Source organism: Capra hircus (assembly GCF_001704415.2).
Source record: "Capra hircus breed San Clemente chromosome X unlocalized genomic scaffold, ASM170441v1, whole genome shotgun sequence".
Taxonomy (NCBI): Eukaryota; Metazoa; Chordata; class Mammalia; order Artiodactyla; family Bovidae; genus Capra; species Capra hircus.
The window spans coordinates 56799894-56815609 of record NW_017189516.1 but is presented as its reverse complement, the minus strand read 5'-3'; the positions used below and the strand labels follow the sequence as shown (position 1 = coordinate 56815609).

General features: G+C 41.6%; 1 protein-coding gene across 1 annotated transcript in view; it reads right to left on the bottom strand.

The window, feature by feature from the left end:
• Positions 1-15716, bottom strand: part of LOC102179366 (rho guanine nucleotide exchange factor 9) — a 117097-nt gene that overhangs the window by 45893 nt on the left and 55488 nt on the right. Inside the window, exons 4-5 of the mRNA XM_018043957.1 lie at positions 12014-12143; positions 5078-5209 (exon numbers count right to left, since the gene is read on the bottom strand). Of these exons, the coding sequence (XP_017899446.1) occupies positions 5078-5209; positions 12014-12143 (262 nt within the window). The remainder of the gene's footprint in view (positions 1-5077; positions 5210-12013; positions 12144-15716) is intronic.

Here is a 15716-nt window from a genome sequence, read left to right as displayed (position 1 = left end):
GACGTGGAACAACAGACTGGTTCCAAATAGGAAAAGGAGTACGTCAAGGCTGTATATTGTCACCCTGCTTATTTAACTTCTATGCAGAGTACATCATGAGAAACTCTGGGCTAGAAGAAGCAGAAGCTGGAATCAAGATTGCTGGGAGAAATATCAATAACCTCAGACATGCAGATGACATCACCCTTATGGCAGAAAGTGAAGAGGAACTAAAAAGCCTCTTGATGAAAGTGAAAGAGGAGAGTGAAAAGTTGACTTAAAGCTCAACATTCAGAAAACGAAGATCATGGCATCTGGTCCCATCACTTCATGGAAAATACATGGGGAAACAGTGGAAACAGTGTCAGACTTTATTTTTGGGGGCTCCAAAATCACTGCAGATGGTGATTGCACCCATGAAATTAAAAGACGCTTATTCCTTTGAAGGAAAGTTATGACCAACCTAGATAGCATATGCAAAAGCAGAAACATTACTTTGCCAATAAAGGTCTGTCTAGTCAAGGCTATGATTTTTCCAGGGGTCATGTGTGGATGTGAGAGTTGGACTGTGAAGCAAGCTGAGCACCGAAGAATTGATGCATTTGAACTGTGGTGTTGGAGAAGACTCTTGAGAGTCCCTTGGACTGCAAGGAGATCCAACCAGTCCATTCTGAAGGAGATCAGTCCTGGGTGTTCATTGGAGGGACTGATGCTAAAGCTGAAACTCCAATACTTTGGCCACCTCATGTGAAGAGTTGACTCATTGGAAAAGACTCTGATGCAGGGAGGGATGGGGGCAGGAGGAGAAGGGGATGACAGAGGATTAGATGGCTGGATAGCATCACTGACTTGATGGACATGAGTTTGGGTGAACTCCGGGAGTTGGTGATGGACAGGGAGGCCTGGCGTGCTGCAATTCATGGGGTCACAAAGAGTTGGACACGACTGAGTGACTGAACTGAACTGATAGTGTTTTGATAGATCTCCTGGAACCCATGATTCTGTTGTGTTTATCTACAGCAATTCTGCTGGGGACATCTGAGAATTATCTCAGTGCCCAATGATGTATGTATTTTTTAATTATTTTAGATCACAAGCCCGAAGAAGGCAGAGCTGTCTGGCACAGAGCAGGGGATCAATAATTACAGTATGAAATTCAGAACGCTGAAGTGTTTTCTTACAACTACAGATACTTTGGTTTAAATTTCCCCTCAACAGGTTTATGCTCTTTTTCCATTGACAGAGAAGTTTTATGTTCCTCTGTTAATAGTAAATTATTTGTCCTTAGCAGGGAGCTGACAGAATATCACTTTTTCTTCTTTGTTTGAACAGATCTTTTTTTTTTAATTTTTTACTTTATTTTACTTTACAATACTGTATTGGTTTTGCCATACGTCAACATGAATCCGCCATGGGTGTACACGTATTCCCAATCCTGAACCCCCCTCACACCTCCCTCCCCATACCATCACTCTGGGTATTATTCAGCCATTAAAAACAATATATTTGAATCAGTTCTAATGAGGTGGATGAAACTGGAGCCGATTATACAGAATGAAGTAAGCCAGAAAGAAAAACACCAATACAGTATACTAACACATATACATGGAATTTAGAAAGATGGTAATGATAACCCTGTATGCGAGACAGCAAAAGAGACACAAATGTATAGAACAGTCTTTTGGACTCAGTGGGAGAGGGAGAGGGTGGGATGATTTGGGAGAATGACATTGAACATATCTTTTAAAATCACTGATACTATCTTAAAATCTTTAAAAACTAACTTTTACTCATTCTAGGATTCATGAAACTAATCTTTGTCACTCCTATTAAATATCCTACCACATATAAAATGTTACATATTATTTATCCACTTGCTAGGGCCCCATGTTTCCTCTTCCTTTTAAAATATGAACTCATCAGAAAGCTTAGTGTAGTGACATTTGATTACTTAGCTTTCTTGTCCCCTTTCTTCCTTGTAAAATGATTACTGTGTTCTGGGACATCATTTTTAAATCTGTGCCTAAGGTGAGTGCCTTACTCACCCAGTTCTAGTCCTGGCCCTTCTCCTTCTTTTCCTTTGCAGATTTCCTTTGCCAAAGGAATCTTCACCTTCAAAAGGTTCTGTCCATTTCTTCCGGCTGTACCTCATAAGGAAAGTGTTTTATAGCAATGACAAGAGGTCTCTCAACCACTCAACAGACAAAGGACCTTGTCTCTTTCTATACCTTATTTTGGTTCATGGTCATTTCTCAAAAGTTTATTCCCTATTTGCTGAATAGAAAGGCCTATTTTAGGTATCAAATAGAAATCCTCAACCATAGCCTCAACACAAGCATCATATATATAGCTTTAATAGCCTTTGAAAAATCAAGCTGTAGTTGCTCATGTTCTGAGAAACCAGAGTCAAGAAGGCCCAGGTATGTAGTTAGTGCCCTTTATACTCAAGAGTCTGAGTTAGCTTTGTTCTGGAAGGTGAGTCCACAGTTCTTGCTAGAAAAAGAAGCCTCTCATTGGAAGAAAGCTATGCTAGCTTCAAGGTTTCTCTTGTTTTTTGTGATCCTTGTTGCCTGCTACCCCCATCCTGCCAGGTTGGCTTGCTTGAACCCCCAACCCTGCCTTAACTTCTGGTTTCTCCTTAATCACTGGCTCATACTAGCTGGCCTGGAGCTGACTCTCATTCCATTTTATTCTTCTGCTGCCCCTTGCTCATAAACTAATCCCACTGTCCATCTTGTTTCTTCCCTTTATTCCTAGCCTTTGCCTCACTATTTTGTGTCCTCGCTCCTGGCTCTATCTCTTAGTTTCTTATATCTACCTCTTTACAGAGCTGAGTTTCACATTTTACTTAAAGTAATCTCAGCCTTGGCAGACAGGTACCCAGATTAACAGGGTCTGAGTTGTGCACAACTTTAAAATAAACCAGCTTCCTAATTGTTTTATTTGTTCTCTATGACTGGTTGTTCTGAGTGTAAAAGTGCCTCAGTGGGAAGAATGGGCAGATGCCTATGGGTAACATGGTTGATATGCTGAGAATTTCCTTGGCTACCTAAATTAACCCTCAAAAATCTGCCTCCTGATTTGATGTATGTCTAGGGAAGAGTTGTGGGTAAATAATAAGAGGGCTGGGTGCTTAGTCAAGTTCCAGATTCCTAAAAATTATCTCCTCCAGGGTCAGGTCAAGACTGAGGCAGTAACTATCTCCATTAACCAGCCAGCTATCAATTCCAGAGCTGGTACTTAAAAGCTTATCCCCAAACACTGAGGAGGTTTCACTTGAAACTCTATTTGTTCCCTCAATGTACCATCAAAGGAAAATGAACAAAGATTTAATACAAGATGTGGCATACACAAAGAACAGCAGCTTAAAAACAAATGTGTGATTCTTGTTCCAGGTTGGGAAAAAAAAAAAAAAAAGAAAGTCACTCAGTCGTATCCAGCTCTTTGTGACTCCATGGACTGTAGCCCACCAGGCTCCTCTGTCCATAGAATTCTTCAGGCAAGAATATTGGAGTGGGTTGCCATTTCCTTCTCCAGGTTAGAAAACATCACAGTGTTTAACCTAATGTTTCATGACTTAGTATTCCCTTGCAAAGGTATTTGCTATGGGTGAGGAAGAGAAAAAAGGGAGTGAATTATGGAGAAAGAGCCAAGGGTAGGATGGTGAATTTAAAGCCACTCTAAGGATTTCTTTGGAAGGAATGATGCTAAAGCTGAAACTCCAGTACTTTGGCCACCTCATGCGAAGAGCTGACTCATTGGAAAAGACTCTGATGCTGGGAGGGATTGGGGGCAGGAGGAGAAGGGGACGACAAAGGATGAGATGGCTGGATGGCATCACTGACTCGATGGACGTGAGTCTGAGTGAACTCCGGGAGATGGTGATGGACAGGGAGGCCTGGCGTGCTGCGATTCATGGGGTCGCAAAGAGTCGGACATGACTGAGCGACTGAACTGAACTGAAACATTCTTTGGTTTTGCCCTCCTCTTTTACTTTCCCTGGTCCCAAATTCTTTCCAACAGTCCTTGGAGCCAAAAGTTATCTGAACTCCCTATCCAAGGGAGGAGGTAGAGGAAACAGTATCCAATCTGGAGGAATCAGGCTGAAAACATATGCCACCCGCCTACCCACCAAGGAGAAGATACTAAGAAACACTCATACTGAGTTAATCATAAGAGTAAGACATTTTCTCAAATGAATTAAAGAGAAGGGAATGTAAAGGAGAGCACAGTTGAGAGTTATAGGGATGTGACTCACCTTATAGAGGAAATGGGTAGGGGAACAGGGAAACTTCCTATTACCTACCTGTAAGAGTAAATTAGGATGTCCTGTATTGGTTCCTAGGGCAGTAAGAGCCAGATGGGCAAAGCTATTAGAGAATAAACGAGAGGGAGAGGGAGAGGGTGGGATGATTTGGGAGAATGGCATTCTTACATGTATACTATCATGTAAGAATTGAATCGCCAGTCTTTGTCTGACACAGGATACAGCATGCTTGGGGCTGGTGCATGGGGATGACCCACAGAGATGTTATGGGGAGGGAGGTGGGAGGGGGGTTCATGTTTGGGAACACATGTAAGAATTAAAGATTTTAAAATTAAAACAATAAAAAACTAAAAAAAAAAGATATGTGCAAAAAATAAATAAATAAAATAAATGTTTTCAAACCAAAAAAAAAAAAAAGAGAGAGAGAGAGAGAGAATAAACGGGAGGAGGTGCTCAGGGAAGCCACTGTTCACAAACTAGGATAGAGATATTACAATATTTTTAGGAACTGGTACAGATCAGCCGTGTAGTCTATCAGCTCTGGGTGGAAGAGAGTGAGAAAGATCACCATGAAGAGAAGGAGGGAAAAGTGTAAAAAAATATGCCAACACAAAATTTACGAATTTCAGAGTTTCACAGCCAATAAGACAGCACTGCCTGTGATGTCAAGGCATACCAGTGATCATGATATGGAATTGCTGCCGATTTCCTGTCTTGTTCTTGGCTAGCAGGGTTGCCCACCTCATTTGGAGCAAGGGATGACAGTGAGGAAGGGTCTGGTGCTCCCTGAGGTGACCCATCTCCCTCAGGGAAGAAAGCGGGTAGGGTTACCTTCTTGCAGAGGACCATCTGGTGGTCAAACAGGAAGAAGACTCGCTGCTGGTTGCGGCCATAGGGCTGGTAGATCCAGGCCATCTCCCCAGTGTAGATCAGCTCCGAGCTCCTGTCTAGGATGTCCTCGCCCTGGAAAGGACATATGATAATGAGAGGCAGCCAGGCAGGAAGCATGACATCTTCATCTGCCTGGGAGACACCTAGAGTTGACTATGACCTGGGAAATAAGCAGGACAGAAAGGGACTAGTGAGGAAGAAGGAATGGAGGGAGGAACCCCTGGGAGTCCCTGAAAGGCTCCATGAGTTACAAAGACCCATAGTCTTGTTTACCCTGAAGTCAAATGAGCCCCGCTACTCAGGACTGCTACAGTCCTTCTTTACCAGTTGCTCTCTGGCCGCAGAGGCACCAGCTGCCTTGAGATGTCTGTCTGTCTGTCTGTCTGTCTGTCTCTCTCTCATATTCTCCCTCTCTCTTTTTTTTTTCCTATGAATCTCTCTTTCCATCCCAATCTTTCATCCCAGTTCTAGATTTTAAGTTTCTTTCTTGTACCTGAAGAGTAAAGCCTGAACAGGTGCGAGAAGTCACTTTGACAAGTAAAACAAGACAAGGAGGGATAAAGAGGAGATGATTTTTAAGGGAGAGAAAGAGAATCCATTCACCCTCTTAAAATTGTGTTTCCTTCTTTTCTCAGTTCATTAAAATATACTGATTAAGTAGGAAATTTTATCACCACATGCTACCTTGCTCTGATATCCAGAAAGTCTGAATATTTTGCTTATATTTCTTGCTATGTAGAATCAGACACACACTAAAAGCCCCGTCAAGACACTTAACTCTTAGCTAATTCTATTTCAGTTTCCAAGGGCCTTTTATTTGTGGGAACTTGATATGTAGGGATGTATGTCAGATGCCAAGCCATATCTGGCCCTGTTCTTAAGGAGTTTATACCTCAGCAGAGGAGTCTAATATAGGTATGCTCAGAACTTGTGGAATGCAAGGCAAACCATGGGGACAAAGAGCAGTGGTTCCATGATTCAGGAGAGTTAATACTTACTGAGCACCTACAGGGGTCAGACATCATGCTACATACTTTCACTCTGTCTCTTGAGCATCACAACAGCCCTGGGAGGTAGATAGTCTTGTTATCATCTGTATAGTCTGAGGGACCAAGGGGTCAAGTGATCAGCCATGGTCACCCAGCTAATTAGCCAAAGATCCATAATCCAAACCTAAGTCTGCAACTCCAGAAAGTGTGCTCATTTTTGTCAATACATTATATTGTCTCTAGGCCAAAAAGGCACTGAAGTGTCAGTCCCTTCCTCTCTCTGGGTCTCAGTTTTTCTAGCTGTTAAATGAGGTATGTGAGGATGATCTCTAAGGTCCTAGCCCTGACACTCTAATGCTAAGATCTCAGCCTTGCACCAAAAAGTTTCAAGTCAGAGTTAGACATGGGGGCTCCTGCATTTTCCTGGAAACAATCAGAGGCAAACAACCTAGGAAAGGCAGTGGCACAAAGAGAGGGGTAGCTAGAAATGGTATTCTTGAGCATACCACTTTTTTTTCAGTGTAAGAAATAGGAAGAAAAACAGGAGCTTGGTGGAAATATTTTCTAATAATATAATCTCAAAAAGAAAGCTCAGTGATACTAGTGTGACTCCAGACAACAGCCTAGGGGCTCCTTGGAATTTTGGTAAACACTCCTCCTTGGTGGGCCCACATACTAACCCAGAACCTCTGGAGGCCCAGGACTAGGAAAAGAATCCTTAAGAGTGTGGGGGCCATGCGAGGTTTTAGTGTTGGAGGGATGGGAAGCTGAAAGTGGTACCACTCATCCACGCCCCAACTTGAGGCAGGCCAGGAACACGTATTAAAATCCATTTTAAACATGTATGAAGTAAAAGAAAGGTATAAAGGGGGCCAATGCTATACAAAGATGCCCAGGATGACTTTTAAAGGCATAATTTGCTAAGCTGAGGATGATCAGACCAAGGGTACTGTTCATTGCCATCTGGTCCACCCACTCTACCAGTGAGGAGTACCCCAGTTTTATCAATTCTGTTCTAAGTACTAGCCATGAGTGCCACTTGGTGTCATTCTAACAAGAAGGAAACTTGAATAAATACACCTCTGTGCTCACCAAGCTGACTGTTGTCAGGTAACTCTCTTATGTTCTCTGTTCCTCAGTTTCCTCATTTAAAATGATGATAATAATATGACCAATCTCATCTGGCTGTTGTAAGAATTATATAACATACAAAGTGCTTAGAAAAGTACATTCCACATAATGATAGCTATTATCTTGAATATTACTGTGTGCCCCGAATCTTGTGCCACATGCTCCTATTAATACTCATAACCCAATAAGGAATGTACTGTTCAGTTCAGTTCAGTTCAGTCACATCTGACTCTTTGCAACCCCATGGACTGCAGCATGCCAGGCTTTCCTGTCCATCACCAAATACTGGAGCTTACTCAGACTCAAGTCCATTGAGTCGGTGATGCCATTCAACAATCCCATCTACTGCCGTCCCCTTCTTCTCCTGCCTTCAATCATCAGGGTCTTTACCAATGAGACAGTTCTTCGCATCAAGTGGCCAAAGTATTGGAACTTCAGCTTCAACATCAGTCCTTCCAATGAATATTCAGGGCTGATTTCCTTTAGTATTGACTGGTTTAATTTCCTTCCAGTCCAAGGGACTCTCAAGAGCTTTCAACGCAATACAAAAACATCAGTTTTTTGGCACTCAGCTTTCTTCATGGTCCTATTCTCACATCCATACATGACTAGTGGAAAAACCATAGCTTTGACTAGGTGGACCTTTGTTGGCAAGGTAATGTCTCTGCTTTGTAATATGCTGTCTAGGTTGGTCATAGCTTTTCTTTCCAAAGAGTCAGACATGACTGAGTGACTAAATTGAGCTGACATGGGGTTCTCAAGGCAAGAATACTGTAATGGCTTGCCACTCCCTTCTCCAGGAGACCACATTTTGTCAGAACTCTCCACCATATCCTGTCCATCTTGGGTGGCCCTACACAGCATGGCTCATAATTTCATTGAGTCAGATGAGGTTGTGATCCATGTGCTGTTTGGTTAGTTTTCTGTGATTGTGGTTTTCATTCTGTCTGCCCTCTGATGAATAAGGGAGGTACTCTTATTTACTCCTAAACCAATGTCAGAGAAATTAGAAGTAATATGGCCAAAGTGGAAGAATATAGGACAGAGTCCCTCTAATTGTCATGCTTTAAACCATCAAACCACAGCAAAATAATGATCCCATAATGGAACAACCAGCTGCCTTGGAAGATTTCTAAGGTGGGAATGTCAAGTACTTAGGTTCTGGGGCCAGTGCTGCAACCAACTCACTTCCTTGGGAAGCAGCTTAATTACCATCAATCTGCTTCCTCATTTAAACATTGTGGCTAATACAAGGGGTTCTGTTTGACCCACTTTACATGGCTGTTTGAGAGCATCAAATCAGTTCATGTAAGGCAGAGAGACCTTAGAGTTTAGAGCTCTCTGCTTTGCCCTTCTGCCCCACTTGCACCACATAGTTCTTTGCCTTGACCCCTCAAGTGCAATCACTTCTTACCTCCTCTTCCCCTACATGCCTTCTGTTTTCTTCTATTCTTCCATGATTTTGCTCTTCCTAAGATATATTTGCCCTCACTGGATAGCCAAGGCCACATCTCATTCATCTCGATATTTCAGTATCTAGCATCTCATTCTAATTACAGGCTAATTATCTCCTGTGGGGCTGTGCTCTGAGAACATCAAGGGAGAGAAGGACAAGGGAAATGCTATTATTCTCATAGTTTATTTTTGATTCTTCCTGCTGGCAGGAGGGCAGGGAAGTAACAAATACATTCAGCTCCACATTTTATCTAATGGTCCAAGGAGCATGCTTGATCCAGTCACTTTAGTTTGTAAGTAGATGTTTCTGCTGCCTCCATCACATTTGGCTTTTGTGTTTCCTCTAAATTTTTTGGATTCAGAAGTCTGATGGTAAACTAGAACATGCTCTTGAGTATTATACAACCAGGCTGTTGAGGGGAGGGGTGTTATGAACAAGTAATCACAACTACACACATCAAGTTCCTAAACACGAGCTTCAAATTTGGGATCCTGGTAAAAATCTCCAGAAAAAAATTAAAAAGATAAAAAGAAGCTGTCACAGATATGCTCCTTCTTCCTTCCTTTCAAGTAGATCTAATGCATGTGAAGGGTACCAAAGTGACAGCTTAAACAAATATCAGCATCAGAGAAATTAGAAATTTCCAAGAAATTATAATTCTTGGGTACAGGTTCTTCTTCCTGTTGCTCCCCTAAGCTGTCCAAGGTACTTATTATTTAGAAGTATAGGTGATACTGATACTGACTTTTAGGAGCCCTAGAGGGTGAGGCAGAGCAGTGGGTACTCAAAGAATTCTAAGCCCCATAGGTTGACAGGGAACAGGGATGGTAACGGGAGGTGGGCAAAAAGACCCAAAATGTTTACAAAATAAGTTAAGGGAGGGCTAGGTGTGGATATAATACAAGATCTCCTGCTCTCTAGCCAAATGCTCTGATTTATTGAGAAGGCAACAATTTCTATTGTCTGTATACTACCAACTGTCCACCCTCTTTCCTAATTTCTCTTCAAGGGATATTAAGCTCTGAAGGTTCCTTCTATGACTGTTCTTTCTCATTTGACAAATTAAACTTGAATTATTCTGTAGATGTTTTTAACAGCTACCTTGTTTTTTCAAACATCTGGAGGAGGTAATGGAGTAGCAAAAAGAGAAAAGCACTGCTTCATTTTCTTGATGTGCTAGGCTTGTCCACAGCAGCCCCCACCAAGCTGGTAAGCTGGCAAGCTGGCAGAGCTTCTCTCTGCCTGTTCAACTGCTTGGGTAGGTGGAATATACAACGAAAGGATCCAGTGAGCTTGGGCCACCTAAGCCAAGAGCCAACCAGCCATGGAACAGACATACCCTGTTTCTTTCTGGAGGAGGCCCCAGCACTCATCCACCTTTAGCCTTACTGGGATTTGGATTCCACCCCCACTAAGACAGTTTTACTCTTTCTTAGATATGGATACTTTACTGCAGAAACAAGTCCCTGTAAATATCATAAAGGACAGCAACTGGGCTGCAGGAAGCAGAAGGCTACAAGTGTATGTGGTGCAGCAGTGAAAAGAATACCCTCTTAATTGAATTATTCAAAATGGAAGTATTTAAACACTTTTGAATTTATCTATCTTTTGTGTTTACTTTTTAAAACAAAGTGCTTGTATTTGTATCTCAAAAAAAAAAAAAAGAATTTGGAGACTAGTTTCAAGTTTTAGTTTTGTCATTGATTTGCTATTTGGCCTTGCTGAGGAATAGGCTTCTCAGACATTCACCATCATTACAAGGTGTGCATGTGTATGTATATGCACACACATGTGCATAAGCATGACCAGGATTGTTGCTCAGGGAATTCACTAAAACCCCTAGTGACACTGACATTCTAGAAGTATTTAAGACTAGATATGGTACACTTGATCAAAACTTTGGGCCTGGCTTCTGAAATGTACCCAACAGGCCTTGCTAAAGAAAAGCCTTCCTAGAGGGCAACCTCTCTGTATCTGGTAAGTTCCACAGTGACCACAGAGTCTGAAAAGTTAACCACAAAGAATTTTTCTTCTAACTAACTTAAATAAATAAGTGCTTTGTCAAGCAGGGTTGTGTGGGCTTAGAAGAGATTAGAGGACAAATCAATCATGCTTACAAAAGAGGGAGAGAGTAACTGCCTCCTATCAATCCTACCTCAGATTTGCCTTTTTGTTTCTCTCTCCTCCTCGACCTATAGACATAAACATATAAAATTCTTTCTGAGATGCTGAATCTTTAAATTATAGTTCAGTGCTTTCAAGTTGGGTGTGACTGAAGCTTCCTGAGCAGGGCAAAGAATTACAAGCTATTCTTGGTATTGTATGACCCCAGATGCAAGCTATTCTTGGTATTGTATGACCCCAGATGCAGGGACTGGCGGCTCAGAGCACATGGAGGAATTAGAAAGTCTTCCAAGTATTGGAAAGGGGAAAAATGTTCCATGGGAGAGAAAGTCAATTGCTGCTGGGAAACTTGTATTACAGAGAATCCCATCAAGGGTAGATAAAAAGAGACCTGCTAGCCAGCCAAAGTTCCAGAGTACCTGAGACTTTATGGGCTTGCTAGAGGTCATTTGATCAGGCAACTAGCCAAAGCAAATCAGACAAAGGGAAAAAGAATCTGTGATTTTCTAATAAATATGTGCCAGTGCTGGCTTCTTATGAGCAAGAAGGTCTCTTTAGATGTTTCCTTCCTTTCCCTGAATCTCAAAGAATCACTTCTGTTTGCTATTCTATATGGGGACACTATCCTTCAAATAAGACAAAAATATGCCCACTGCTCAGAACTGGACATTTCCATCCATTTACATTAAAGAGGAACAGAGGTCGCAGAACAAAGGAAAGATGATTTTTTTTCTGGATCTTGGTTAAGTAACTCTAAGGCTGATATTTAATCCCCTCAGAATGTGCTAAACTATATGAGAAGTTAGAGGAATACTACCTCTCAAATTACAGGAAATTATACCTGTGTGGAGGCCACTGGAATGGGGAACTGACTCAATTTTACACTATGACCACGAGGCTTAAGATTGCCTCTTCCTTGCCACTCCAGTACTCTTGCCTGGAAAATCCCATGGACGAAAGAGCCTGGTAGGCTGCAGTCCATGGGGTCACTAAGAGTCAGGCATGACTTACACACCTCTCATTAGCAGTGAGTTTTGCCTTGGCTCTAATCTAAATCCTTGCTCCTGCTTTTCAAATATTATTACTCTTTTTTTTTTTTTTATTTTTGGTTAAAATGTGAGGTTCTGGCTAAGGTATTTGAACTCTCCAGTGTCCCTGCTTGTGAAAGTGTCCTACCTCCCAGTCTAGAACAGAGGCCTGCCACTGTGCAATCTTGTCAATATTCTCCAAGCGACGCTTGCGTTCATTGATCTGCTGAGTCACATTTCTCATGACAGCCAGAGCAGCTGCCACATACCTGTAGTCACTGTGAAGACACAAAATTACAAGTTGGATGAGTTAATGTGCCATAGAACCAATGTGCTAGGTGTTAACCCTAACATCCATTCTCCTGTTCCTACTCAGCAACAGAGCCCTCATTTTCAGATGGAATCCATGCCATGTGGAGTAAAGGAATACATTTCCAAGAGGTGATTTAGGTGATCTAGTTCAGTTAAGTGATATATAAATAGAAATGTTAGGCAGAACTTTTGAGAAATCTCCTTTAAGAAAGACAGAAGGCCTTTCTTTGGTCCTTACTTCATCCTGATGCTTAGAATTTAGATGTGAAGGCTGAAGTTCTTCCAGCCATCTTGGATCATAAGGACAAGCTCCATACTCGCCAAGGATCAAGAAGGGAGCTTTACACATGGCATAGTCCAGACAACTTTATCATCTGTTCTAGCACCTATTTCTAGGGAACTCTGCCCAAAGTAACTATAAAATAACATCCAAACCTTTCCCCCACAGAGATAGACTCCTTGGACACAAATCAGACTTTAGTCACTGACAAGTGGTGTGGTCTTTCACAAATCACATTTATCTTCTCAGTGACTCATATATTTTATCTGTAGAATGGGGGAGAATTACAGTAGAATTTGTTGAACTTTTATTAATCCATGACAATGGTTTTACTCTTGGCTTATAACAAATGTTAGTAGTATTATTAATACAAAGGAAACATTTCTCTAGTATAGATGTTATATGGGTAGTCTCTCAAAACCTCTAACTCAGAAGTATAATCCTAATCCCATTTTCCTGGGACTTTGGATGGCCCACTTGTTACAGGTTATATCACCCTGCCAAGTTTTCTCTGCTTGTCTGCTCTAATTTCCAATCAAATAGCTCCTGTGAAAAGCATGTTGAAAGTGAAACCCCAGATATTTGGTGTAATTACTATAAACTGAGAAGGCAGGAGGATGAGTTATGGTTCAGTCTTAACTAACTTTTCCTTAGAGAAGCTGAACATGCTTTGTGGTCACTAACCTGCTCACTGTCCAGCACCAACTGGAAAGAAGAGAAGAGAAAGAGAAGAGCACAGCAACTGTCTTTATCTTTCCTAATATATTGAGCTGTGGAGTGGTAGATCAAACATAAGCACAGGAGAAAGGGAGTTGTAACTGCCAGGGCAGATGCCTCCTCTTATCTGGCTTCCCTGGCTCCAGTCTTTTCTCTGCATACCTTCCAGACTATAGTCTTCAAATGTTACTACATCTTATCACCCCCAGTAACAAGATACTCACTACATATCCTAAGCAGTCCATTCTGTCTCAAGACAACTCTGTTAACATGCACGTGTGCTCACACACACACACACGCACCAAAAACTATTTTTTATTCTGAGCCTAATGAATGTTGGCTATTACCAGTTTTTCTTATTGATCTCACTTCTGACTCATACTGAACTCACAATTAACCAACACTTCTTAAATTTCTTTATAATATGCTTTCTAGAAGCTGTTTTTCTCCCAGTTGGTCCTTGAATTGTTGACTTCTCAGAACCAACCACAAAATATTATATTTGTTCCTATTGCATTACAACATTTTACAGTTACTTGCTCCAATCTATAGTGTAACTACTGTGCTCTGTAAAACTGTCAAAGTTTTGCTCTGGCAAGACTATCTTAGCCTGTCATTTAGAAGCAGGGTAGGGTAATGACAGAAGGGGTAGTTGCAGGGCAGAAGCTCCTGACATAAATAAGCACCCCATTGTTTAGGCTCATGTTATTCCACTGTCTGATTTGAGAGCATCAGGAAAATGCCTTAAGCCAACTTCTGGGAAATAAAGCATAGAGTTACACTCTATATATGGTAGCCACTAGCCACATTTAATTAAAATTAAACAAAATTTTAAATTTTATTTAGTTGCACCAGCTATATTCCTCAGTTCTTAATATCCATATGCCAACAGTGTCTACTATATCAAACCTCACAGATATAGAATGTTTCCATCACTGTACAAAGTCTCATTGGACAGTACTGGTATGAAAATGCTCTACCTGACCCCATGTACTACTCAGCCATGAATTTATCACTGCCACTGTGCCATACTGTCAATCAATAAATAGCTGCGATCTAGCCTGAACCCTGCTCAGAGCCCTCAGGCTTCCAAGAGGGGGTCTGAGTCCAGCATCCTAGTGAGGAGACTGATTGAACCAAGATTGTCTTGTTCTAGACAGGTCAGCTAACCTCCCTCTTGCACAGAGCCTTCCTTCTTGTCAGCTTAAGCAAGGTTGGGTAGGGGGCGGTGAAGACATGTCACCCTTCTGTAAACAAAGGTAGCATTATTCTTCACTTATCATTCTCTATCCATCTAATCTTCTCCCTCATAAACTACTCTGACTGCCTACATTTCAGACTTACCTAACTGAATACCTATGTTCCTAAGCCTTCAAGCTGGCAGTAGCCTCAAATTGCCTTCAAATCCAAGCTACTCTGACATGCAGTGCAGGAGCTATCACCTTGATACAGCTTCCTGAGGCCGGAAAGAAGGAACTGTCCATGGTCTGCGGATAGTGCTAGGTTCAGTGGGTCACCCCAAATGAGGACAGGGATTGATGTAGCCTGCCACTGGCTGAAACATTCTCTCAGCACGCTAGTGCCTGGGGCTGGAAGAGGAGGAGACCAGAGACAAAGAGGGAAAAAAGGCCTTGAGGCAGGGGTTCCACTCACAAGGTGAAGGAGTATAGGAATGGCAAATCCCAGGGAGATATTCTATCTTATTGACTCCCACTAAACCCAAAAAGGCCTTAGGATTGCTTTGGCCTAAAAGACTAAAATAGTTTTTGGCTGTGCTTTAAAAACAAATCACCAGGATTCATGTTAATGTGTGGCAAAACCAACACAATATAGTAAAGTAAAAATAATAATAATAATAGTAATAATAAAAAGAAAAAAAAATGAATAGCCAGTCCAGGTTCAATGCATGATACTGGATGCTTGGGGCTAGTGCACTGAGATGACCCAGAGGGATGGTATGGGGAGGGAGGAGGGAGGGGGATTCAGGATGGGGAACACATGTATACCTGTGGCGGATTCATGTTGATATATGGCAAAACCAATACAATATTGTAAGGTAATTAACCAATTAAAATAAATAAATTTATATTAAAAAATACATTTGGAGGACTTTTAAAAGCACCTATGCACATACATAATTTACATAATTAATATCATCAGTCCATAAGTTTGATTTTTAGAGCCTCCTGCTAGGTAGGTTCCATGGAACAGATACTTAGGAGTAGGCAGGAGACGAGCTGTGATATAAAAACATTTGAGAATCACTTTGAATATACTGATTGTAGAACCATTGGTCTGAAAGCTGCTCCACTGAGATTTGGGTACAATAGTGGCTGTTTCTGGTCACTTATCACCTTGAAATATACCTGTGGGGGTCATTTAAATTCATCACATCATGAGCGGGCAGAACTAGAAAAGGCCTTCCAGACTGTGTAATATAATGGCTTACAAATCTTTCTGGGCACTTGGAGGACTCTGTAAAAAGCTAGGCTCCCAGACCACTGTCCATACTTTGTGTCCCTGCTATGCCACAGACTTCTTC